The following is a 19,851-nucleotide window of genomic DNA, read 5'->3' as shown; positions in this document are numbered from 1 at the left end:
TTTTGGGATAGTTAACGAAATATCACTTGAAATATCATTGAGTTTAAAACTGCTCTGAACACACGAGAGGTCTAAAGTTAAGTTTAGAATAAAGGTTAATGTCTCACATTTTGAATACTCTGAAGTGTTGTAGAACAAGATGCAAGAAAGAAAAAGAAATTTTCAGTTGTATCTACGGAGCTAATAAAAACATCTTTCCTCCAATGCTTTGAGATACAATAGGGGTGTGTCCTACTACTTCAAATCAATTCATGCGAGAAACCGGCAAAAGCATTTTAGTTGCTTACTGCCTATGCCTACAAAGCTAGCTGTATGCGACGTTATTGATTTTTGAAATTTAGTGAGTTTTGTTTTTAAAATGGTTGTACTTAACAAGTGTTATACGCCTTTTATGGTGTACTCATGGACCACTATCAAGCTTGGATGTTATTATGCTTCACTGTACACGGGGGTGAGATTATCAATCAAATTTTTTGTTATTGAAATGCCTATGTTTTCTGTGATTAATCCAAATAATGATTAGTGAGTATACTAAAGCTTATTTTGAACAACCGTTATTCTATTACAGGTGAATATTTGAACAATTTGTGTTAGAAATGTACAAATGACTGTGTGTTATAAAATTTATACATACAGAGAAGAGAAAGCGTTTCGCTTAAAATTTTAAATATTTTATGCATTAATATATTTATGGGTGTGCACATTTTTCAACGTAGTATTAGACCTGTATGCTTTTTTATTTTATGTGCATATTATAATGTAAAAGAATGATCTTCCTCGCTTTATATATTTGTATCTCCGAGTAATGGGTCTGTAATGTATGTATGCACATTAAATTTCTAAGTCTTAAAATGGATGTGAATGTATTAAGGGCAATGAATTTTGTAACAACACTGACGTAAAATATTTTTTTTTTCCTCGAAATTTATGTAGGTTCGGAGGGAAAGCGGTCATTAAAATGAGTGCAAGGTTGAAGATGCAATTTTAATGCTGTGAATCGTTGGTAGATATGTATTATTCATATTTAAATGTTTCAAAGAAAGTATAGCAAGATCATTCTGTTTTTAAGGACAATATCGATTTTCCATTTTTAGTTTAATGGGTTTTACAAGCGTAATCTTATAAGTCATATGAAATTTCAGTTCTGTGTGTTGCATTCACTGAAAATTTTATGTCTTATTCTTACGTTTTTTAGAGTTTTGTTTGAATTTTTATTACCTTTTCATGAAAGATAAATAAGCTGCTATTGCACAACTAACTATAAAGCCCTCACTTTGCAAATTTTAGATGTAAAACTAAACATGATTATATATGTGATGACTGATACACTGATAACACAGCCAGAAATATTTTACAGTCAGAAAATTTGTAATTAATGTACCTACATGGTACCTACTGTGGATGAGGGGGAGGGACAAGGTGGATGTTTTGTGCTTTGAATTAGCCTAGCTATACAAACAAATGATATAATATATGAAGAATGAGAATATATCCTCTGAAATATGCATGAGAACTTGTACCATATGTAATTTTAAGGAGACAGAACTGATTTAGCAAAATCAATAAAGGGTGTATAACTTTAAAAAAGGAATTAAAACATATATAATTTATCCCTTCTGTTTTCTTATGGTGTAGTGATAGTTTGAGTTATTTATTGTGCTTTAATTTTCAAGGTTCCTTTTCATTTTAATGTATTTACATTATGTATTATATTAATATATATCATCCACTACTTTACAGATTTTTCATCTGCTTTTCATATGTTATGCACTCTACGTGATTGATGGAGGTGATTCTGATGAATTCTATAGTCCTTATTTTGAGCTGAACAAATCTGGTTAGTATGCTTTAGAGTACAGAAATTGTGTGTTAAAGAAAAATTGTATGATTAAATCTGTGTAAAATACTGTAATGTTGTGATTCTTTAACTTTATAAGTGAAGATTGCTTTTATTGGTACTTGTATACTATCACAACCATCTCATGAAATTTGGTGTTCTTTTACGGATGAAAATGTGAAAATTACTTAGCATGTGCAAGTTGGTGGTTTTTGCGCTTTCTTTTTTAGAAAGATTCTCAGACTGTTGGCATTTATACTAAGAATGGTAAACAATATCAGCGTAGGAAAAAAAAAAAAAAAAACATGCTTTAGCAATTTAAATTACTGAATGAGGAGTATGTCATACATTAGAAAAATAAAACACTTGCATTCTTCTTTGAATTTTTGTGGGTTGATCTTTACATTATGGTAACTTGGCGTTATTTTGGCGAAAATTTGGCGACCAACTCTCCTACAGCAACCCTCTATTTTTTTTCCCGCCGCCATTTCGTCTTCACGAAGTAAAGACATGTTTCTTTTCTTTTTATCTACTGAACACTTCTTCCAACAATCTACTAGCCGAATTACACTTATGCTAGAAATTTTATCTAACAAAACTGCTTAATCATGACAAATATTCACTGCAAAATTGGGAAAAAGTGCACAATACCATACTCCTTACGCGTTTTTCAAAATAACACATACACATAAACCATGTACACGCCGACTTATTTTTACTTAAAAAAACATCCCAGAATTTCACAAAAATGGCATTGCGCACACTCTTCACTATATCCATGTACACTGCTTTTTTCTCACAAATTAGAAAAATTTCACGAAAATACATGACAATTTTCTCAATCTTTAAACCCGGTAAAAAGAACATATATGAAATTACCTGATCGCGAAAAAGTATTTACCCTTTCCAAATATGAACATTTCCACATATAAAATAAATAAAATATCCAAAAACTTTTACCTCTAAATCATCTATTACATTATACACGTCACCAACGAATTCATACCGCAACCATTACAAATACTTATTGTCAGATATTTAAATTATTTCCATGCATGTTTACTTCAACTAAAACGTATACCAAATTCCTACAAACATAAAATTCACAAAATAACTATCATTTAATTAAAATATAATTAAATTCAAAAACACTACTTAAAATATAAATGAGCACATACATTAAATTAATACATACATAAATACCCATTTTGAATTCACTTTAGTTACGGCCATGGGATCCAAAAATTCAGGAACACTGTTTCACACAACACAGAATGAAGCCAAATACAAAATTTCCAGATTTTTTCCCGATTTCCCCCCTTTTCCGATTAAAGAACCGTAATTCGTCCATTAATGTCACATGACATATCGCATGATCTCTCATTTCCCTCACACAAAATAATGCGTAATCGGAACTGAGTACTGCTCACATTATTACCAAAGTGCCAGGTAGTAACCTTTATCGCCTACAAAATGTCGCCAAACTACCAGTTACCATATTGCAAAGATCAACTTTTTTGTGTTATTCTTCTCCCAAAGTACACAGTGATCTGCTTTCACTTGAGAAAAATCAGAGAATTGCAGAGATTCAACTTTGTGCACTCTTTGGCTATCACGCATTTCCTCCTTTAGAAAATTCCCAGCAAAATTGTGTATTATTGCCGTTTACTAGTTTCTTCCATTGCTGGCAGATTCCACAAGCTCAAACTTGAAAACTAAGTAAAAAATATCACAATTTGTGTATAAAAACCATTGAAATTTGAATGCAGCAAAACAGAATGTATACAAAAATGGCATTCCTTAACTGGAATGGTTGTTATGAGCATGGTTTCCGGAAGAATGATTATGCACATCATTGCCAGATTTAGCACTTTCTGAAAATTTGCCTACTTCTGCTAAGCAATAGTATGTTAGTACCCTTTTATTTAACTTGTATTGGTGACAGCACTAACCGTTAACTTTAGTATTTAATTAAATTTTTCATTTTTTTCATTTTAATTTATAACAAATGAAGCTTAGCTTGAAAAATCACTTACAGGCACTTGATTATTGACTGTTTGACCTTTAACAAGTTCATAGACCACAGTTTTAGAATTCCTTCTGTACTATATATTTTATTGTCATCTGTCTTAACTGGCAAAGTTTGACTTAGTTTTGAAAGCCATAACATAAACCATTACGTTATGCCTCTCCTGCCTGAGCTTATTTATGCAGCACAACAAAAAGAATTGCAGACTGCTCTAAGTACTGTTCTACATCAAGTTTATGATGCACCATGGTATGTATGAAATAATAGAATACATGAAGAGTTATTTGACTCGTAAGTGTCCGTTACAAACTGGCTAAACAATTCCATGAGAAATCCCGATAAATTGATAATTGAGGGCATATGATGGGGACCTAAAAGAAGTAAGCAATTTTAAATGCACAAAATGAAGTTTTTAAATGACAAGCAGTATAATAATGTATGAAAATTTCATTAAGTTACTGAAACACCATTTTGCCAGAGAGATGACGGCAGGCGGAAAAGTGCTTTTTAAAAAAATTTGTCGTGTTTATTCATAAAGTAGTTATCTAGATGTTCAACAGTTTCCAAAGAAGTGAACTCCATGCCATTCAGAAAAGTCTGAAGTATCTGTAAAAATGAAAATCCAAGGGTGTGAGGTCCAGTGAATATTGGGATGATGCAAAGCATCCCATCCTTAACCAGTAAGTGTATGTCCAACATTCATCAAACCATTTATATGTGCATTGTCATGATAGAGACAGCGCTTCGATGATTGGCCAACTTTGGGTGTTTTGATTTCTGCTATTAAGACTGCTTGATTGCAACAATTCATAATATGCCATTCCTTTGTAGTTTAATACACAAAGCATTGTTTTTTTTTGGGATACAGTCCGAATCTTACTAAAGGTTTTTTTAGCTGACCCTATGAAATTTTTCTTGTAACATTATTATACTCGTATATCTACTTCTCATCTCTAGTAATGACCCATTTAAAAAAATGGAGCTTATTTATTTTTTCTCAGCAAAAAAATATATACCGAAACTCGAGCAAGCATATTCTGCTCTGTTAAAGCATGAGGTACCCTTACACAAGTAGCAATTAGGTACATAGTCTCCTTCAAAGGAACATGTACTGAACTTTTTGGAATATTTAGTTTATCAGATAGTTCTTGAATTGTATAGGGATTTTCAGTGATAACTGGTTTTATTAAGTGCATGTTTTACAGATGATGGTCTTTGAGAGTGAGCATTATCTTAAAGGCTGAAATTTCTATGCTTAAACATTTTTAACCATCTTTAAATCGTGTCATCAGAACCAGCACTTTGCCCATATATAGCACACATTTTTGTATTATGTTTTGAGTTCTTCATTCGTAGCATTGCTCTGAAACAAAAACTATGTCACAACACATGCTAGAGTAATACAAAAGAGAGTGTGCATTAGTAATACAAAAGTGAGCGGAAAAGGCCGTTTTCAAACATCTGCTTTGATCAAGGTCATTTCTTATCAGTGGTCACAAAATAATTAGGAATAATAATTAAAAAAAATTTTATTGGAAAATGTGCTGAATGTTCTAGGTGACCTAGTACATGTAACCAAAATCAAATCATCGGTTATTTAAAAAACAGAAGTAATATGCTAGTAAAAAGTGCTTTGTAGAATAAGTTTTCAATTTAATATGAAAATCTGGGAGATCAATTTATATCTTTATTTTTTTTAACTCTGATTTAAAAGTTGACATATTTATAAAGCTTTCAATCAAGTTTCTGTGTGATATACTTTTGATATTTGACTGTATATGGAAAATAAGAATCATTTAAAGATTTATACTGCTAAAAGTATTTCAACCGTTCTTATAATAAAACTGAGAACCACAACTGCACATCATAAATAAGTTGCGGAAAATGAACTGTTTGGTGTAGCTTGTACTGTTAGCAAGAAGTTAAAAGTGTATAAGAAATGAGGAGGCATAGTACATGTGTTCATTGGCAGATATTTGAGAAATATAGTTCAAACGTTACTAGTTATACTGTATAATAGAAGGGGAGAGTAACTTTGACTCTTAATAAAAAAAAGGCGGGGGGGGGGGAGAATTTTTGTAAGAATTTTGAGTTTGAGGAACCTCTGCAGAAAAAATAAATATGTTGTTCTTGATGCAATAAATTGATTAATTATTGTAGGATAATTATCATTACTGTTTTGAATACTTTTAAGTAGAATTCTTATTTTCTTATTTTATTTAGGCTTTCAGATTTGTCAAAAAAAAAAAAAAAAAAAAAAAATAATCTCCTCTTTAAAAAAATTGCCTCTTGATAATTTACCTCATCTAAAAAGATTTAAAAATCTTACTATTCTTTATGAAGAGTAAAACTGGCGGTACATAATAATTTAAATAAGAGAGCACCTTATAATATGTCCCTTCCATCTTACAGTTTTATTAAATATTCTATTTGACCTGTTTTTAAAAAAATCTGAAACACACTTCGATTTTGCTCAATGATAATGTATAAACAAAATTTGTGCCAATCATTCCTATGGAGAAGTGCTGATTAAGATGACAAGAAATATAGGTAGTAGAAATGAGTGGAGAAGGCGTGACTTCGTGGATCGCACAGGTAATGCCCTAACTTGCTAACCAACTTTAGAATTAACTATCACAAGGGCATTAATGCACTGCTGAGTTTAAATGGGTGTGTAGTAGGTGATGGGCTATTGTTGGGGATGAGACTTGTTTGATATCACAGTTATGTATTTGTTATGCAACATATTCTGTAGTACATGTTCATCTGGGCAAATTCCTGATTTATTAAATCATTCTGTTTCTAGCCTAGTATATTATTTAGTGCATTGCAGACAGTGCTTAAATTGCACCGGAGTCCGGCTCTGGTACTTGTCAATTTTTAAGATCAATTACAATTTTAGCTGGAGTGCAGCGGAGCCTTAAATATGATGAGCTCTGGTATTTCTTTTCATAAAACTGAACCACAATTGAAAGGGGAAAAAAAATTAGAATTCCTAACGTTTTAGTTTAATAATAAGCAGACCTTTGCAATACTCTATTTCCCTAGAAGTAAGAACTCATGAGAACATGAGACGTTCAAGTAAAGTCCCCTCACTCACATGCGGAAACCTTTCCCTTTAAGAGGGGCAGTAAATTTGGGGGAGTTTGTGTAGGAATGCGTAAATTTCTCACCATGCCATTGTATCTAGTGTATTTTTATTGATGCTTACAGTTAGTTATCCTTGCAGAAAGGAAAATTTGTGTTCTTAAATGTGTGTTAAGTGACAGCAAGTACAATAAGAGAAATACTGAAATAAACTGCTGAAGCACATCCTATACATCGTCTTCCCACAGTATCCACTAGTGTGGGGGGAAAGTGTAAACAGCAACTTTACATTCATCTTTAGGAATCAGATTTAGGACTCGTATTACTCCTGACACACAACTGCTCGATGGCTATATATTATATCAGCAGAGAGCCGCAGTCAAAGAGAACGTTCTCTCTCACCAAGATTCCCCTCATTTTTTGTTTCCACCCACTCATACCCTCATTCTGTTTCGCCCTGGAATTTTCATAAGCTATACTTTAAGTATATTTAATTTTTGTGATGATAAAAGAACTTCCCCCCTCCCTACAATCAGAACTTAAATTGGGCCGGTGCTTCTTAGTTTTTGTAATAAATCATAATTCTGGCCAGAACGCACCGGAGTCCTAAATAAGAAGGCTGCGGCACTTCTTTTATGTAATTGAATAATAATTTCAGTAGAAATTTTGTCTCAAAAATTTTATTTTAACAATAAAATTATATTAAAAATAGCTTATTAAATTTCAATTTTTCTCCTGATAATTTTTTTAATTTTAATTATTTAATTACTTCAATCTTTAATTATTTCAATAAATAATAATTATCTTATAAATATCAATTAAATTATAATTAATTTAATAATTATTGATTCAATAACAATTTATAAACATTAATTAAATGGGTATTAATTTATTTGATAATAATTAACTATTTAATTTTAAAATTAATGAGTTTAATAGTCATTTTATTTATTTATTTACTCTTGTTCCTCTTTGCTGACGGTCTTCTATAGGGCTCTGGCACTTCTAATCACAGAAATTAAGCCCTAATTGTAGATGCTGATTATGTTCTGCATTTCTCGTGTTCTGCCTAGCAGTTTTCAAGCCCTTAATGAATCAGATTTTCCATAATCAATTTTGAGTTCAGCAGGATGTGTCACTTTGTTATTAATATTTGTCTAGGTATGTTAATATTGAAGGCCGCTTTCAAGTGTTCTTTTGTGAGTGGACATTTGAAAATGTATTGATCCGCATGAGCGTGTGTTGGTAATTGCCAGGGTCCTCTTGCAGAAGTAATCAGGGAATGGACCATGGTCTGACAGATATTGTGGTAGGGAATCTTTGAGTGCTGTGTGTGCTGGATCTTGTGTGCTTGTGTGTGTATTTGTTGTTCTTTTTTGGAAAGAATTTGTATGTGCGATGATGTGTTGTCACTTCGTTCTAGTCTTGTTGCCAGATCTTTTGTGTGTGTATGTTTAGTATATTCCTGAGGTGGGTTTTGGGAAATGGCACACCAAAGCGTTCTTTAGTTTGCTTTTGTGCTGCCTTCTTTGCTACTGCATTTGCATCGTCATTGTCTGAGTCTCCACTGTGGTATTTTATCCACATAAGTGCAGTTTTTTTTATTTTGCAGTTTTTTTAATATTGATTTATTTCGAGCACAGTTTTTAGACTTGTGTTACAAAATGATAGTATTGCCACCTAGTTGTCTGATTTAATTGTGATATAAAGGAATCTTGTTATTTTCCATGCTGATATTACTGAAAGTTCTGTCTGATCAATGCTGTTATTGTATGTTAGGTATCCTTGTCATTTTGTGCAGTTGTTGAGGTTCTTTTACTTAGGGATATAACCTGCTTGTCTGACATTTCCTATTTTAGAGCCATCCGAATACAAAATATAGGAAAGTTACATGAATACAAAGACGTGTTTAATTAGTGGGTGAAAGAAGATATAATTGAAAAGTTGAATCTACTCAAGAAGTAGCCAAAAAGTATTATTTACTACACCGACAACTATTCAAAGAAAATTCAACGGCTAAGGTTCACCTTAGCTGTGAAAGTGAGTTAGTGAAAGGACCTGTGAAAGAAAACTTCTCCATCGAAGCCAGTTAATTGAGGCGATATGTTAAGTAGCCACATGAAAACAGGTATCTTATCCAGATAAAGATGGAAGAATTCATGCAGCAGAAGTCAAGACACACTTTAGCAAACTCTTCAAAGACTCTGCTCATAGAAGTCAATATATGATACCTAATTTGTCACAAAAAAATTCTTGAAGGACAAAAGAACTCATGTAAATCATTCTTGCTGTGGAAGAACTTTAAAACTTCTTCACAAATTCAACCTGTAAGACTTTAAGGTTGAATCTAGCATGTCAGTTTTTGAATTTTTCCATTTTCTTTTTCTTATTGATATTTAAAAAACTCAAAGATGGGAGAATGTCTCAAATTCTGTGGTTCACTTCATCTGACTGTACACAATATACTGAATAACTTTTCAATTTTAGCAACAAATACCAGATCATTTTGGATATGATAGAAAAAGACATTATTTTAAGGAATATGGTTGTGTTTCTGCCTTCTTATTCATTACTTCCATAAATATTTGCAATAAGCAATATGTAGTATAAATAAGTGTTTAGTTAAGGACAAGTTATATTTTCTCTCTGCTTGATTTCACACCAGATTGATAATAAAATAAAGAACTAAGATGCACCTGGAACAAATCTGGTTTCTGGATGCAAAAATTAACAAAAAAAAAAAAAAAAATCTAGATCTGTTATCAAAAAAGGAGCTTGCCAGGCCAAGACACATAAAAATCTTAACTGGGAACAGAATTATGCATCTGAGGTATGCAAGTGTAAGCAAGAAAGGCATTTCACTCTTTCTTGTCATCTATGGGGTAACCTTAAATGTGATGCATACAGCATATACACCAAAGTGCTCCCTCTACCAAAGAAAAATTAGAAAAAAGTTGCAACAAATTACAACACAGCATAAGGAAGCCCATACAACTAAACAGCATTACACTTCAGTTCTATGTAACTTCAACAGTGAAATGTTAAAATCACAAAGTTCAGTGCTAAAGACAGCATTAGTGAAAGTCAATAACAATATCAATTAGATAACATTCATACAAGGCAATCTCCAAAAAGCAAAAACAGCCATAGACCAAATGGTTCAACAACTCTTGTAGCATCCAGTAGGCTAATTCTAATAGAATCACAACTCTTTATTATACTATATACCAATTTTTTAAAGTCTGTCCTGACAGGGATGCCATAAATGTCACTGGGCCTAATTTACAAATAAAAATTTTCGGAGTGATGTTTTGAAACTTAAAGATAAGCAAAAATTCTTACCTATATTGTGCCAGGACTCTTTATTTGAAAGTACATTCGGATCTTGGTGGTTTTCACATCCAGAAGTCAGCTTTATGTTTTGTTATTAATTCAGTGTGAAAATCAAGTAAAGATAAATTATATAAACTCATCCTAAACTAAGCATTTGTGAATGCTACTTACTGCTTACTACACAAATTTAGTGAATTAATGAATAAGAAAACTCAGGCACAACCGTATTTCTTTGACTTATGCCATTTTATAAGCATAATCGGTATCAATCCGGTTGCCATAAATCAAAAGTTATTTACTGAATTATGGCCAGAATCAGATAAAATGAACCATGGGATTTGAAACTGGGTGCCAGGCCATTAATATGGTAGAATGCAATGTTACGTACGTAGCAGAGTTCCAAATGTTCATTTCCAACCATCAGTAGCTAGGCAATGACGTAATTATGAATAAGTGAGAAGAATGAATGTGGACATAGTAATTTTCCCTCCAAAGATTTTTTTTTTATTAAATGCTGATTTTCATATCACTATCTTGCCTGCTGTTTAATATAGCTCCAGAAAAGGCCATAATAAAAGACCCTGAAATAAACACAAGTGGAACCATCTTGCAAGGAACCATTCAACTGCTGGCTTTTGCCAATGATATTAATATCATTGAGCAGTGGCGTAGCTAGCATAACTGGCACCCGGGGCACAATACCTTTCTGGCGCCCCCTGAAAAACATATAGTAATGTAATATATACAATATACTCGTAATAAGAATATAAGACAAAAATAACCTAGCTTAAAATATACTATAACATGTTATGAATAATCACTGCATATTCTTCTACAAAATACTGTTCTGTTTGTCGAGGTATATAGGGACACAGGCTCAGGTTAGGCTTTAAATTTGAGGCAAAAGAATCTTGTTAAAAAACCAAGACTGGAATTGGATTCGGAAATCTGTCTGTCAGTAGAAAAGTCGGACATATGGTCATCTAGAATAAGTTAAAGATGTTATTTATTTAACACACTTAATTAATTAAAAAAAGTACAATTTTCAAACAATTGAAAAGTTAATATATATAAGGTCGCTATATTTAATAATATAATATTATGTTATAATATAATATTATATAATATAATATTATATTATATAATATAATATTATAATCAATGAAGACAATTAATTATTATGTATATATTTTTCTTCCTTTGATGAAGCAAATTTATCAATTACTTCATCAAAGTCGATCATTTAAAAATTTTCTCTTTCTACAATTAAAAATGCTATGTCACGTAGGCGATCTTGTCCCATCGTTGATCGTAGATGTGTCAAAATTAATTTTAATTTGCTGAATGAACATTCACAGGTAGCAATTGATACTGAAATAGTAAGGAGTATTTGTAGAGCGACTCTCAGGTTTGGAAAAACATCTTCTCCATACGATATTATAAAGGTGAGAATTTGTAATAGAGTTTTAAGTTAACTTTTTTCTACTGGTGAGTAACATCTTGCAATCGCGTATTTCGACAAAGTTCTGTTCCATTAAAATCTGTATTATAAAATTCACCCAAATTTTTACAATTCTTTTCAAGATTGTTATCAACATTACCCTTGTTTAATAAAATTTCAATGTCCAGTAAAAATCCAAATTTGGAGTTAAGATCACTTAGTTGTGTAAATCGCTTATTTATTTCCTGCTGCAGACGATCAAGAACGCTTCTCTAAAATTCCTTTTGGGATCTTGTAACCTAAGCTGCACACGATCAGTTCTCCTCAAGATTTTATGCCAAAAATGGACTAAAGTTATGAAACAAATTCGGCATATTTTGCAATAAAAGTGCAGCTTTACTTCTGGTGTCACTTGTGGTAGTACTATCCTCTGCTAATTTTTCTAATAATTCTACTAATTCTTCCAGTCCTCCAACTACTTTTGCTTTGGTGCTCAATTGAGTTTCAGATTCATGTTTAACAGTTTTCTTTAAAGCATTTTTTAATAATTCCCATCGTAATGTTGAACATGAGAAAAAGAGATATATGTTTTCAATTATTCCAAAGCATGTTATAATGATTGGGTCTTGCTTAGCTACAGTGACTCTCACTAAATTTAATGAGTGGTTATCACAATTTACAAATAAAGCTTTATTATTTTTTCCCCCGTAATTCTCAGTTGAACGCCAGGTATGTGACCTGACATCACAGCAGCATTATTATAACATTGTAATCTACAATTTGTTAATGAAATCTGATCGGAATTTAATTTTTCTAAAATTGTATTTTCAATTGAGGCTGCATCTTTAGCATGCATTTCAATAAATCTCAAAAAAGATTCTTTGATGGAAACTTTTCTGTTAGTAAAATCAATATCTACATACCTAAAGACTTGCGACATTTGTTCTCGATGAGTAGTATCAGGAGTCGAATCAAATAAAAGTCCGTAATATTTATTTCTTTTGATGTCACTTATTAATTGATTTCAAACTATGGATGCCAAAAGATGAATAAATTCATTTTGGATTTGTGGTGATAAGTATGAGACAGTTCTTGGCATTTCTGTGACATTTTTTGGAAGAGTAGCCAGCAGTGGATCAAACTGAGCTACAAGTTTCAGTAAAGCTAATAAGTTTCTGACATTTGTACGATCTTGAAGCTCTAGAATTTCAACATGACCATGTAGAGAAGAATTTGCATAATCATATACTTCTTACAAGCTAATATCCGTTGCAATATGTTTCGCCACCGTTCTTTTTCAGACTGTATATTTACTTCTAATGATTTATCGATTCCCGTTTTATTAATTAATCTTTTTTTCCATGTTGTAAACAATTTTTGACGAATTTGACTTCTTTCATGGCTAATCAATTTGTCTTTTTTCCTCCATTTATTAAAGCCAGATGCTGTTGCAAAAGATGACTGTGTAGCGGAGTTTGATGTAACAAACAGTAAACAGCAAAAGTAGTACGCTGCGTTATTTTTTGTTGAATATAATAACCAAGATCGGTTTATTTCAGTTCCTTCTTCTTCATTACCAATTCGTCAGAAAAAACACAAGATTTTGGCAATAGACGATTAGTTGATGTTGCTATTGCATTTAGACTGGATTCGTTTTGAAATATGCGGCATCCACGAATAATCATTTCGGTGCAAAGATGGTTCGATATTATTGGAAGATTATTAGAGAATTTTGAATAAGCAACATCTTTGTACTCCAGAACGTCCAGAATTGCAGTGAGTGTTTCTGTTACATTTCCTGTACTTATTAGTAATGGACATGGATTTGGGACTCCTGATGTACTTGGGCCCCCAACTTCATCATCTTTAGAGTATTTTACTTGTGATGTGTTATTGATTAACATTTAGCAGCAATACAAATACAATTTGAATCTGATTTTATTTCTTCATCCTTCTAAACTTCTGGTTTTCTTTTTGCGATTTGTTTATTAAATATAATTCTATTGTTATTCTGGAGTTCTGAGCTTCTTTTTTTTTGCTCTAGTTTTCTTTTTTGATTCTGAGAATGCCCACCAGCGGCCGAGTGGTAAAGTCGCTGAACAGTGGTAGTTCGGTCTGAGGTTCAAATACCGCGAACGGGCTGGCTGCATGGGTGTTCTCGAGGTTTTCCCCATGTGAAACGTGTATATGAGCCAGTTTCCGTTAGAAAGTCCTCCACGAAGGCATCCCTCCCCTTTGGCAGATAGCTCTAATGTGCTTTGCCGTAATCTCAATAAACTAAACCAAACCAACCGATTCTGAGAACCGCTAAGTTTTTCCTTGGCATTGATATGGTCTAAATAAAAAATAATTTGTGACAGTTGTGGGAAGAGAAGTTATTGAAGAAATAAAAAGACATTAAGGCAATTACATACAATTAAAAATGGAAAATCTCTGCAACTATTAGTGATAGGTAGGGCTGGATTTAAACTTGATGAGGCCCTGAGCTATTTGAAAACTGGGGCCCTTTATAAGTCCGTTATGCTATATTTTAAATTTTTTGGGGGCCGTAAACTATAGCTTGTGTAGCTTATATGTAAATCCTGCACTGGTGATAGGGAAATGGGAGTTGCATTTTTGTATAAAGCTTGTAGGATTCTCCACTGTGTAATTCTAAGTTAACATTGAAAGTGAAGAATCTTAAGAACTGATAAGCGAATAATCGCTCGAGTTTGTTTGACAGGAAAGAACAAGATAGGAGGGTAAAATAACCCTTTATTATTCAAATAAGATGTAACAGAACGTCGTCTTGGAGTTGTACAATAAAGCCGACACTTGGTCTTGAACTTGAGACTAATAATTAAACTAATCTTAACTAAAGAGATATAGCCGAAGCTATTAAGATTCTAATTTAGTTGGCCCCTTAACGCTAATTGACTGCGAAGTTATCAAGGGCCTAAAGTACGGCCGAGCGTAACAATAGCTTAAGAGAGAGTAGCTTAAAAAGGCGGACGCGTGCTAACCAGAATCTGTGGTATCTCTCCCTCAGACAGTAAAACTTTGTGGTTATATACCGGTCTTCCTCATTAGTATTCAGACGTGATTCGAAAACTACATTCTGGTCGGAAGTGGTAAGTTGAAGTTAAGAAACAATAGGAAAGGAAGTTTAACTCAAAATTTAACTGTTAATAAAATTAACATAATTCTTACAAGCTAGCTACTGCAGAAATTTGGGGGCTCTAGACTTGAAATAGAAATTTCTCTAGGCCTACCGCTTCCTTTTTGACGCTGTGTGTGGCCATGGTTCACCCATTTCTGCCAACTTCATCTAATAGTGGCATCACTCCTGCTCAAATGTCGAGCTATTCGTCTATAAGACCAACCAGCTTCTTTGAATCCAACTAGACGACCTCTCTCAAATTCTGATATCTGATATCTCATATTCTGATATCGTTCGCGCACCTGTATGCGAAGCATAGTTACTGTCTACCAGAGTACACGGAATGAAATTCGTCAGGAATTTATGACCTAGAATCATAATTTCTTCTCTTAAATATCCTGCCAGTTGAGCAGATCAGATGCACTGTAGCGACAACTGTTCATTCATTGGCAGCCAAAATGTAAAATTTTGCATTTCACGTCGAAACCTGTATGCATATCAATTTGTATCCAATTTGCTTTATATCTTCTTAGTGCGTCGTTGTGTGTCTTTTTTTTGTCTAAGAGTGTATGTAGTTCAAGGTTGAAGGGTTGTAATATGAGACTGTACCATTTGTTATCATTTTAAAATAAAAAGCGGGAGCTATACATGCATTTCGTTTAAAAAAATAAAAACATATATCTATTTTAGAAGAATAAGGTGGTTAGAAAGAACGTTTTGTATACGGAGATAATTGATTGATGTACTGCAAGCTTATAAACATTTATTACACATTTTATCAAGAAAATAAATGATTAATTATATTGCAATAATTATTAATTTTAAATACATTTTCCAGAAATCAATCAAAATAAAAACTGAAATTTTCCGGAAAATCTTGTTTGGAGACAATTTGGCGCTTCCTGTGAGTGGCGCCCAGGGCATCATACACCCCCTTGCCCCCCTTCACTGTGCTACTGTCATTGGGCGATCAAAATAAGCTGTGGTCAAGGCATTTGTCTCCCTTGAAAATGCAGCAAGGAAGATGGACCTAATCATTAATGAAGACAAAACTAAATTTATGATTGCATCTGATGAAACTGATGCCTTATCCCCCTTGAAGATAAACAGTTATATCTTTGTGAGAACCACTTGCTTATCTTCTAAGTGACAATTGTATCTGTTGTAAGTTCTTGTAGGAACTACACAGGAAAATGGTTAAAAGTACCCTTTATTAAAGTCTTTAGAATTTACAGTTTGTCAACTTGACACTAACACACTATGCCTCCATTGGGCGATAGGAAATAATGAGAAACTAAACAAATATTTGAAGATATTCACAAGTAGTAGAAATTAAGCTACAGAGCTCAGAAAATTCCTGTTACTTAAAACCCACATCGAAACTAGTGGCAGCAAAGTAAATTCTGCTATGCCATGTAAACCAGCAATAACTCCAGGAGTAGAAGCTCATGCTACAGAGGTAACGGCAATAGCCTAACTCTAACTTTTCTTCTAAAACTCGGTTTTTAAACTTTCTCCTCAAGGTACAATTTGCATTCCTTCATGTGCGCTACCAAATTTAAATATTCTGGCATTGACAATTAGGGGAATGAAGGCTTATATAGGAAGGCTGAAAATTAAAATTTAACTTGTTAGTTAAAAATAAATATAAATCCCTGCACCTTTGAAACTGTAAAATAATTTAAATAATATCTGGGCACTTTGATCACAAGTTAAAACTTTATAAAAATTGAAATAAAAAATAAAATATTTATGGTTAATAGATGTTACTATGGCCTTAAAAATCAACTTAAATCCAAACTAATCAACATAAAAACTAAATCTGTATGAAACTTTAATAAGGCCCTTTACGGAAGTGAATGTTGGATACTTAACTGAGCAGAGAAAGACCTGATGTCAACTTTCGAAAGAAAAATCCTAAGAAAGAGCTTTGGATCAGTGCAACAAAATAGCATGTGGAGGATTCTGTACAATCATGAATTATGGGAAAAATATAGGAAATATGGTGAAAATGATAGTGTGAGAATCATAAACGCATCTCTTATCAGATGGCTGGGCCTTGTGTTTAAATATGATGATGCATTTCCAACCAAAAAGATAACCTAAGAATTGAGTAAGATGAAGAGGAAGCCCACCCACTGGATTGATAGATGATGTTGAGGAGGATTTAAGGATAACTGGAGTTAACCGATGGAAGGCTATTGCGCTGAATGTGGTCAGGTGAGGGAAACTTGGGAGAGACAGCCTTGGCCATTAACAGGCTGTGGAGTTTGAAGAAGAAGCTGATTTTCTTAAGGATGGAATCAGTAGGGATTTCATAATTTAGCTCCTGTAAGATGGTAAAATAAACTCCTTTGTCACATTAATTGCCGCCATCTGGATTTAATTGGATTTTTGAGGCATCCGTTGCATGAGAAGATGCAGTGTTAAGTGAAATTGGCAACTTGATGCTTTGTATGAAATCTGAAATTGACATGGTAAAATCCATTTTGAGTGTTTTTATATATGAATTCTGGTATTTATTTCGAATTAAACTCTTGCTTATTTCATGTAGATGTATGTATTGTTAAGGCTGTTATTTCGGTCGGTAGTTAGACTTCACTCTAACATTCATATATAGTGTCAGATGGCCTCCTGTTAACCCCCCTCCCAAAAAAACTTTTCCAGATTAAATAGTCTTTAGGATAGCTTTGAATCCTAGTTTTATCTGATAGAATCATGGTTCAAATATGATTACTCTGATTACATTGAACATAATTTTTGCTTTTTCTGGTTAACTGCTTAAAATGATTAAAGAGTGTTAAAGCAAATGTGGTTTATATTACTCGTAAGAAAAGAAATTTCTGTTCACTTGGTGTAATAATTAGGATTATTTTAAAGTGCTATATTAATGGTAACTTCACAGCATTTTGTTAGTAAGAAAAGTGGATTTTTTTTTTGTTTGCTTGTATGATGCTCAATATAATTCTTTCATGTTTAATTTTGTAAATGGCAAAATTTTGAATTTAAATTGATAAGAATTCTTTACTAAGAGAAAATGTTTTCTTTTAGGTGCAACAGTTGCTGGATCATTGACAATTGTATATTGTTTTATATTTCTTTGTGTTTGCATAGTGCTAATCTATGGAGTAAAAAAGGTTTGTTCTTTACTTTTTATTTTGTAAATTAACAATAAATTTTAAAATAAATGGAAATTTTTTCTGTGTAAATAGGGCAAAATAAGGGCAAACCCTTATTTTTAATCTATGAAAATATAACAGGTATTTTAACTGGAATAGAAATGTGACAAAAAGAAAAAAAAAAAAAAAAAAAAAAGACGAAAAGGGCAGTCTGAGTGTAGGTTTTGTCTGTTAGTAATATTTAAATATGCAGTTGACCTTTTACTTAAATATTTGGTTTGTTAAAGTTGGCTGTTTTATACAATACGAAGTCCGTAATCTGGAATGATCTATAATCCGGACCTCAAAGCCACAAACGTTTTTTTACGTGCTTTACGCATGTGTGTAAAGAATGTGCGCACATACATTATGCATGCGCACGTTGAAAGAAATGCTTAATAAAGTAAACAAATATTAAGCTTTTTTTTTTTGTAAAATTTGATACCCTTTAGATTATAATTACTCTTTATTTCATAAATTACAGTTTCATATTTTTAATTGTATAATTTCTGCATGCCATCTTACCAGAATTAAATTGATGATCTATAATCTGGAAAAACACCTAATTTGAAATCACCGAAGTCCCGACGAGTCCGGATTGCGGACTTTGTACTGTATTAACTAAATAACGTGTTTTTTTAATGTTAGTTTTGAAACCATTCTCTGTGCTTCTTGATACCATAGCTTAATGTTAAAGTGCACAGGAAACCTTAATTAAAGTGCTTGATTTTGAATTTAAGAAGTAAACTACAGTACTTTTTTAGTTTCCATTTGATGTTTAAATAAAATGTAAATCATTCTAATTAGGTTATAGTATGCTAGAATATTATATGAAGTTAATATGTAATACTTAATTGTTGCTATTGAAGCTTTTCTTAAATTTAAATTATATTACTAAAATATTAGTTTAAATTTTCTTCTTTTTATTTATGCAGGAGAACGAAAATATGATTTATGTGAAAAGCAGTAATTTTAATATTTGTATATAAATTGGGAAAATATAAATGTGTTTTTAGGAGAAAATATTTAAAACGAATTAATTTTGAAAATTTTGATGCTTGAATAGTACAGTCAAAAGTCTTTAATCCGGACTCGTTGGGACTTTGGCGATTCCGGATTATCGGTTTTTCTGGATTATAGATCATCAGTTTAAATCTGGTAAGATGGCATGCAGAAATTATTAAATTAAAAATATGAAACTGTAATTTATGAAATAAAAAGCAATTATGATCTAAAGGGTATCAAAATTTACAAAAAAAAGCTTTATATTTATTTGTTTACTTTATTAAATATTTATTTCAACGCGCGCATGCGTAAAGCATACATTACGCATAGTCGAAATTAGAAAATTGCAACCAGAAAACTATTTGATGTAAATTCATGATATTTATAATAACAAGGAATTTGATTTAAATCATATCAAAGACAGAGTACATCGAGATGAAATACTACATTTAGTAAGGAATTATAAGTCAAATAAAATAAAAACATCTGCCCTGAAAATAAGGATAGTGCTGACAGGTCAACTTCCAGTTCAATGCGCCCCGCGTCATTCCCCCCCCCACAGAGCAGCGTGAAATTGATAAACATATTTCAGAATGATTAGAGAATTAAAAGATATGCCTTTATCCATTTTTTGCAGCAATTCCCCTTTTTGTTTGATGGACATCAAAACATGCTTTCGCTTTGTAGAGCCTTTGGTAGCTCCAGAATCGGAAATTCTTTTTGAAATAATCGAAAGTTCAAGCTTACTTTTATAAAATTGCTCTAACAGTCTGCAAAAAATTATAAGCCGGATCCAATTAGAAGATTAAGGAACAACGCAAT

At 32.3% G+C, this 19,851-nt stretch overlaps 1 protein-coding gene across 1 annotated transcript in view; it reads left to right on the top strand.

The window, feature by feature from the left end:
- The first annotated feature begins 261 nt into the window (after positions 1–261).
- The window catches only part of pasi1 (septate junction component pasiflora 1), a 51,193-nt gene continuing 31,603 nt past the window's right edge, over positions 262–19,851 (top strand). The window contains exons 1-3 of the mRNA XM_035353657.2: positions 262–451; positions 1,741–1,837; positions 17,918–18,003. Of these exons, the coding sequence (XP_035209548.1) occupies positions 359–451; positions 1,741–1,837; positions 17,918–18,003 (276 nt within the window). The 5' untranslated portion in view covers positions 262–358. The remainder of the gene's footprint in view (positions 452–1,740; positions 1,838–17,917; positions 18,004–19,851) is intronic.

Source organism: Stegodyphus dumicola, chromosome X2 (genome assembly GCF_044657685.1).
Source record: "Stegodyphus dumicola isolate Sdum_Otavi_A_Nest chromosome X2, ASM4465768v1".
Lineage (NCBI taxonomy): Eukaryota > Metazoa > Arthropoda > Arachnida > Araneae > Eresidae > Stegodyphus > Stegodyphus dumicola.
The sequence above is the reverse complement of the archived record's forward strand: the minus strand, read 5'-3'. Positions and strand labels throughout refer to the sequence as shown.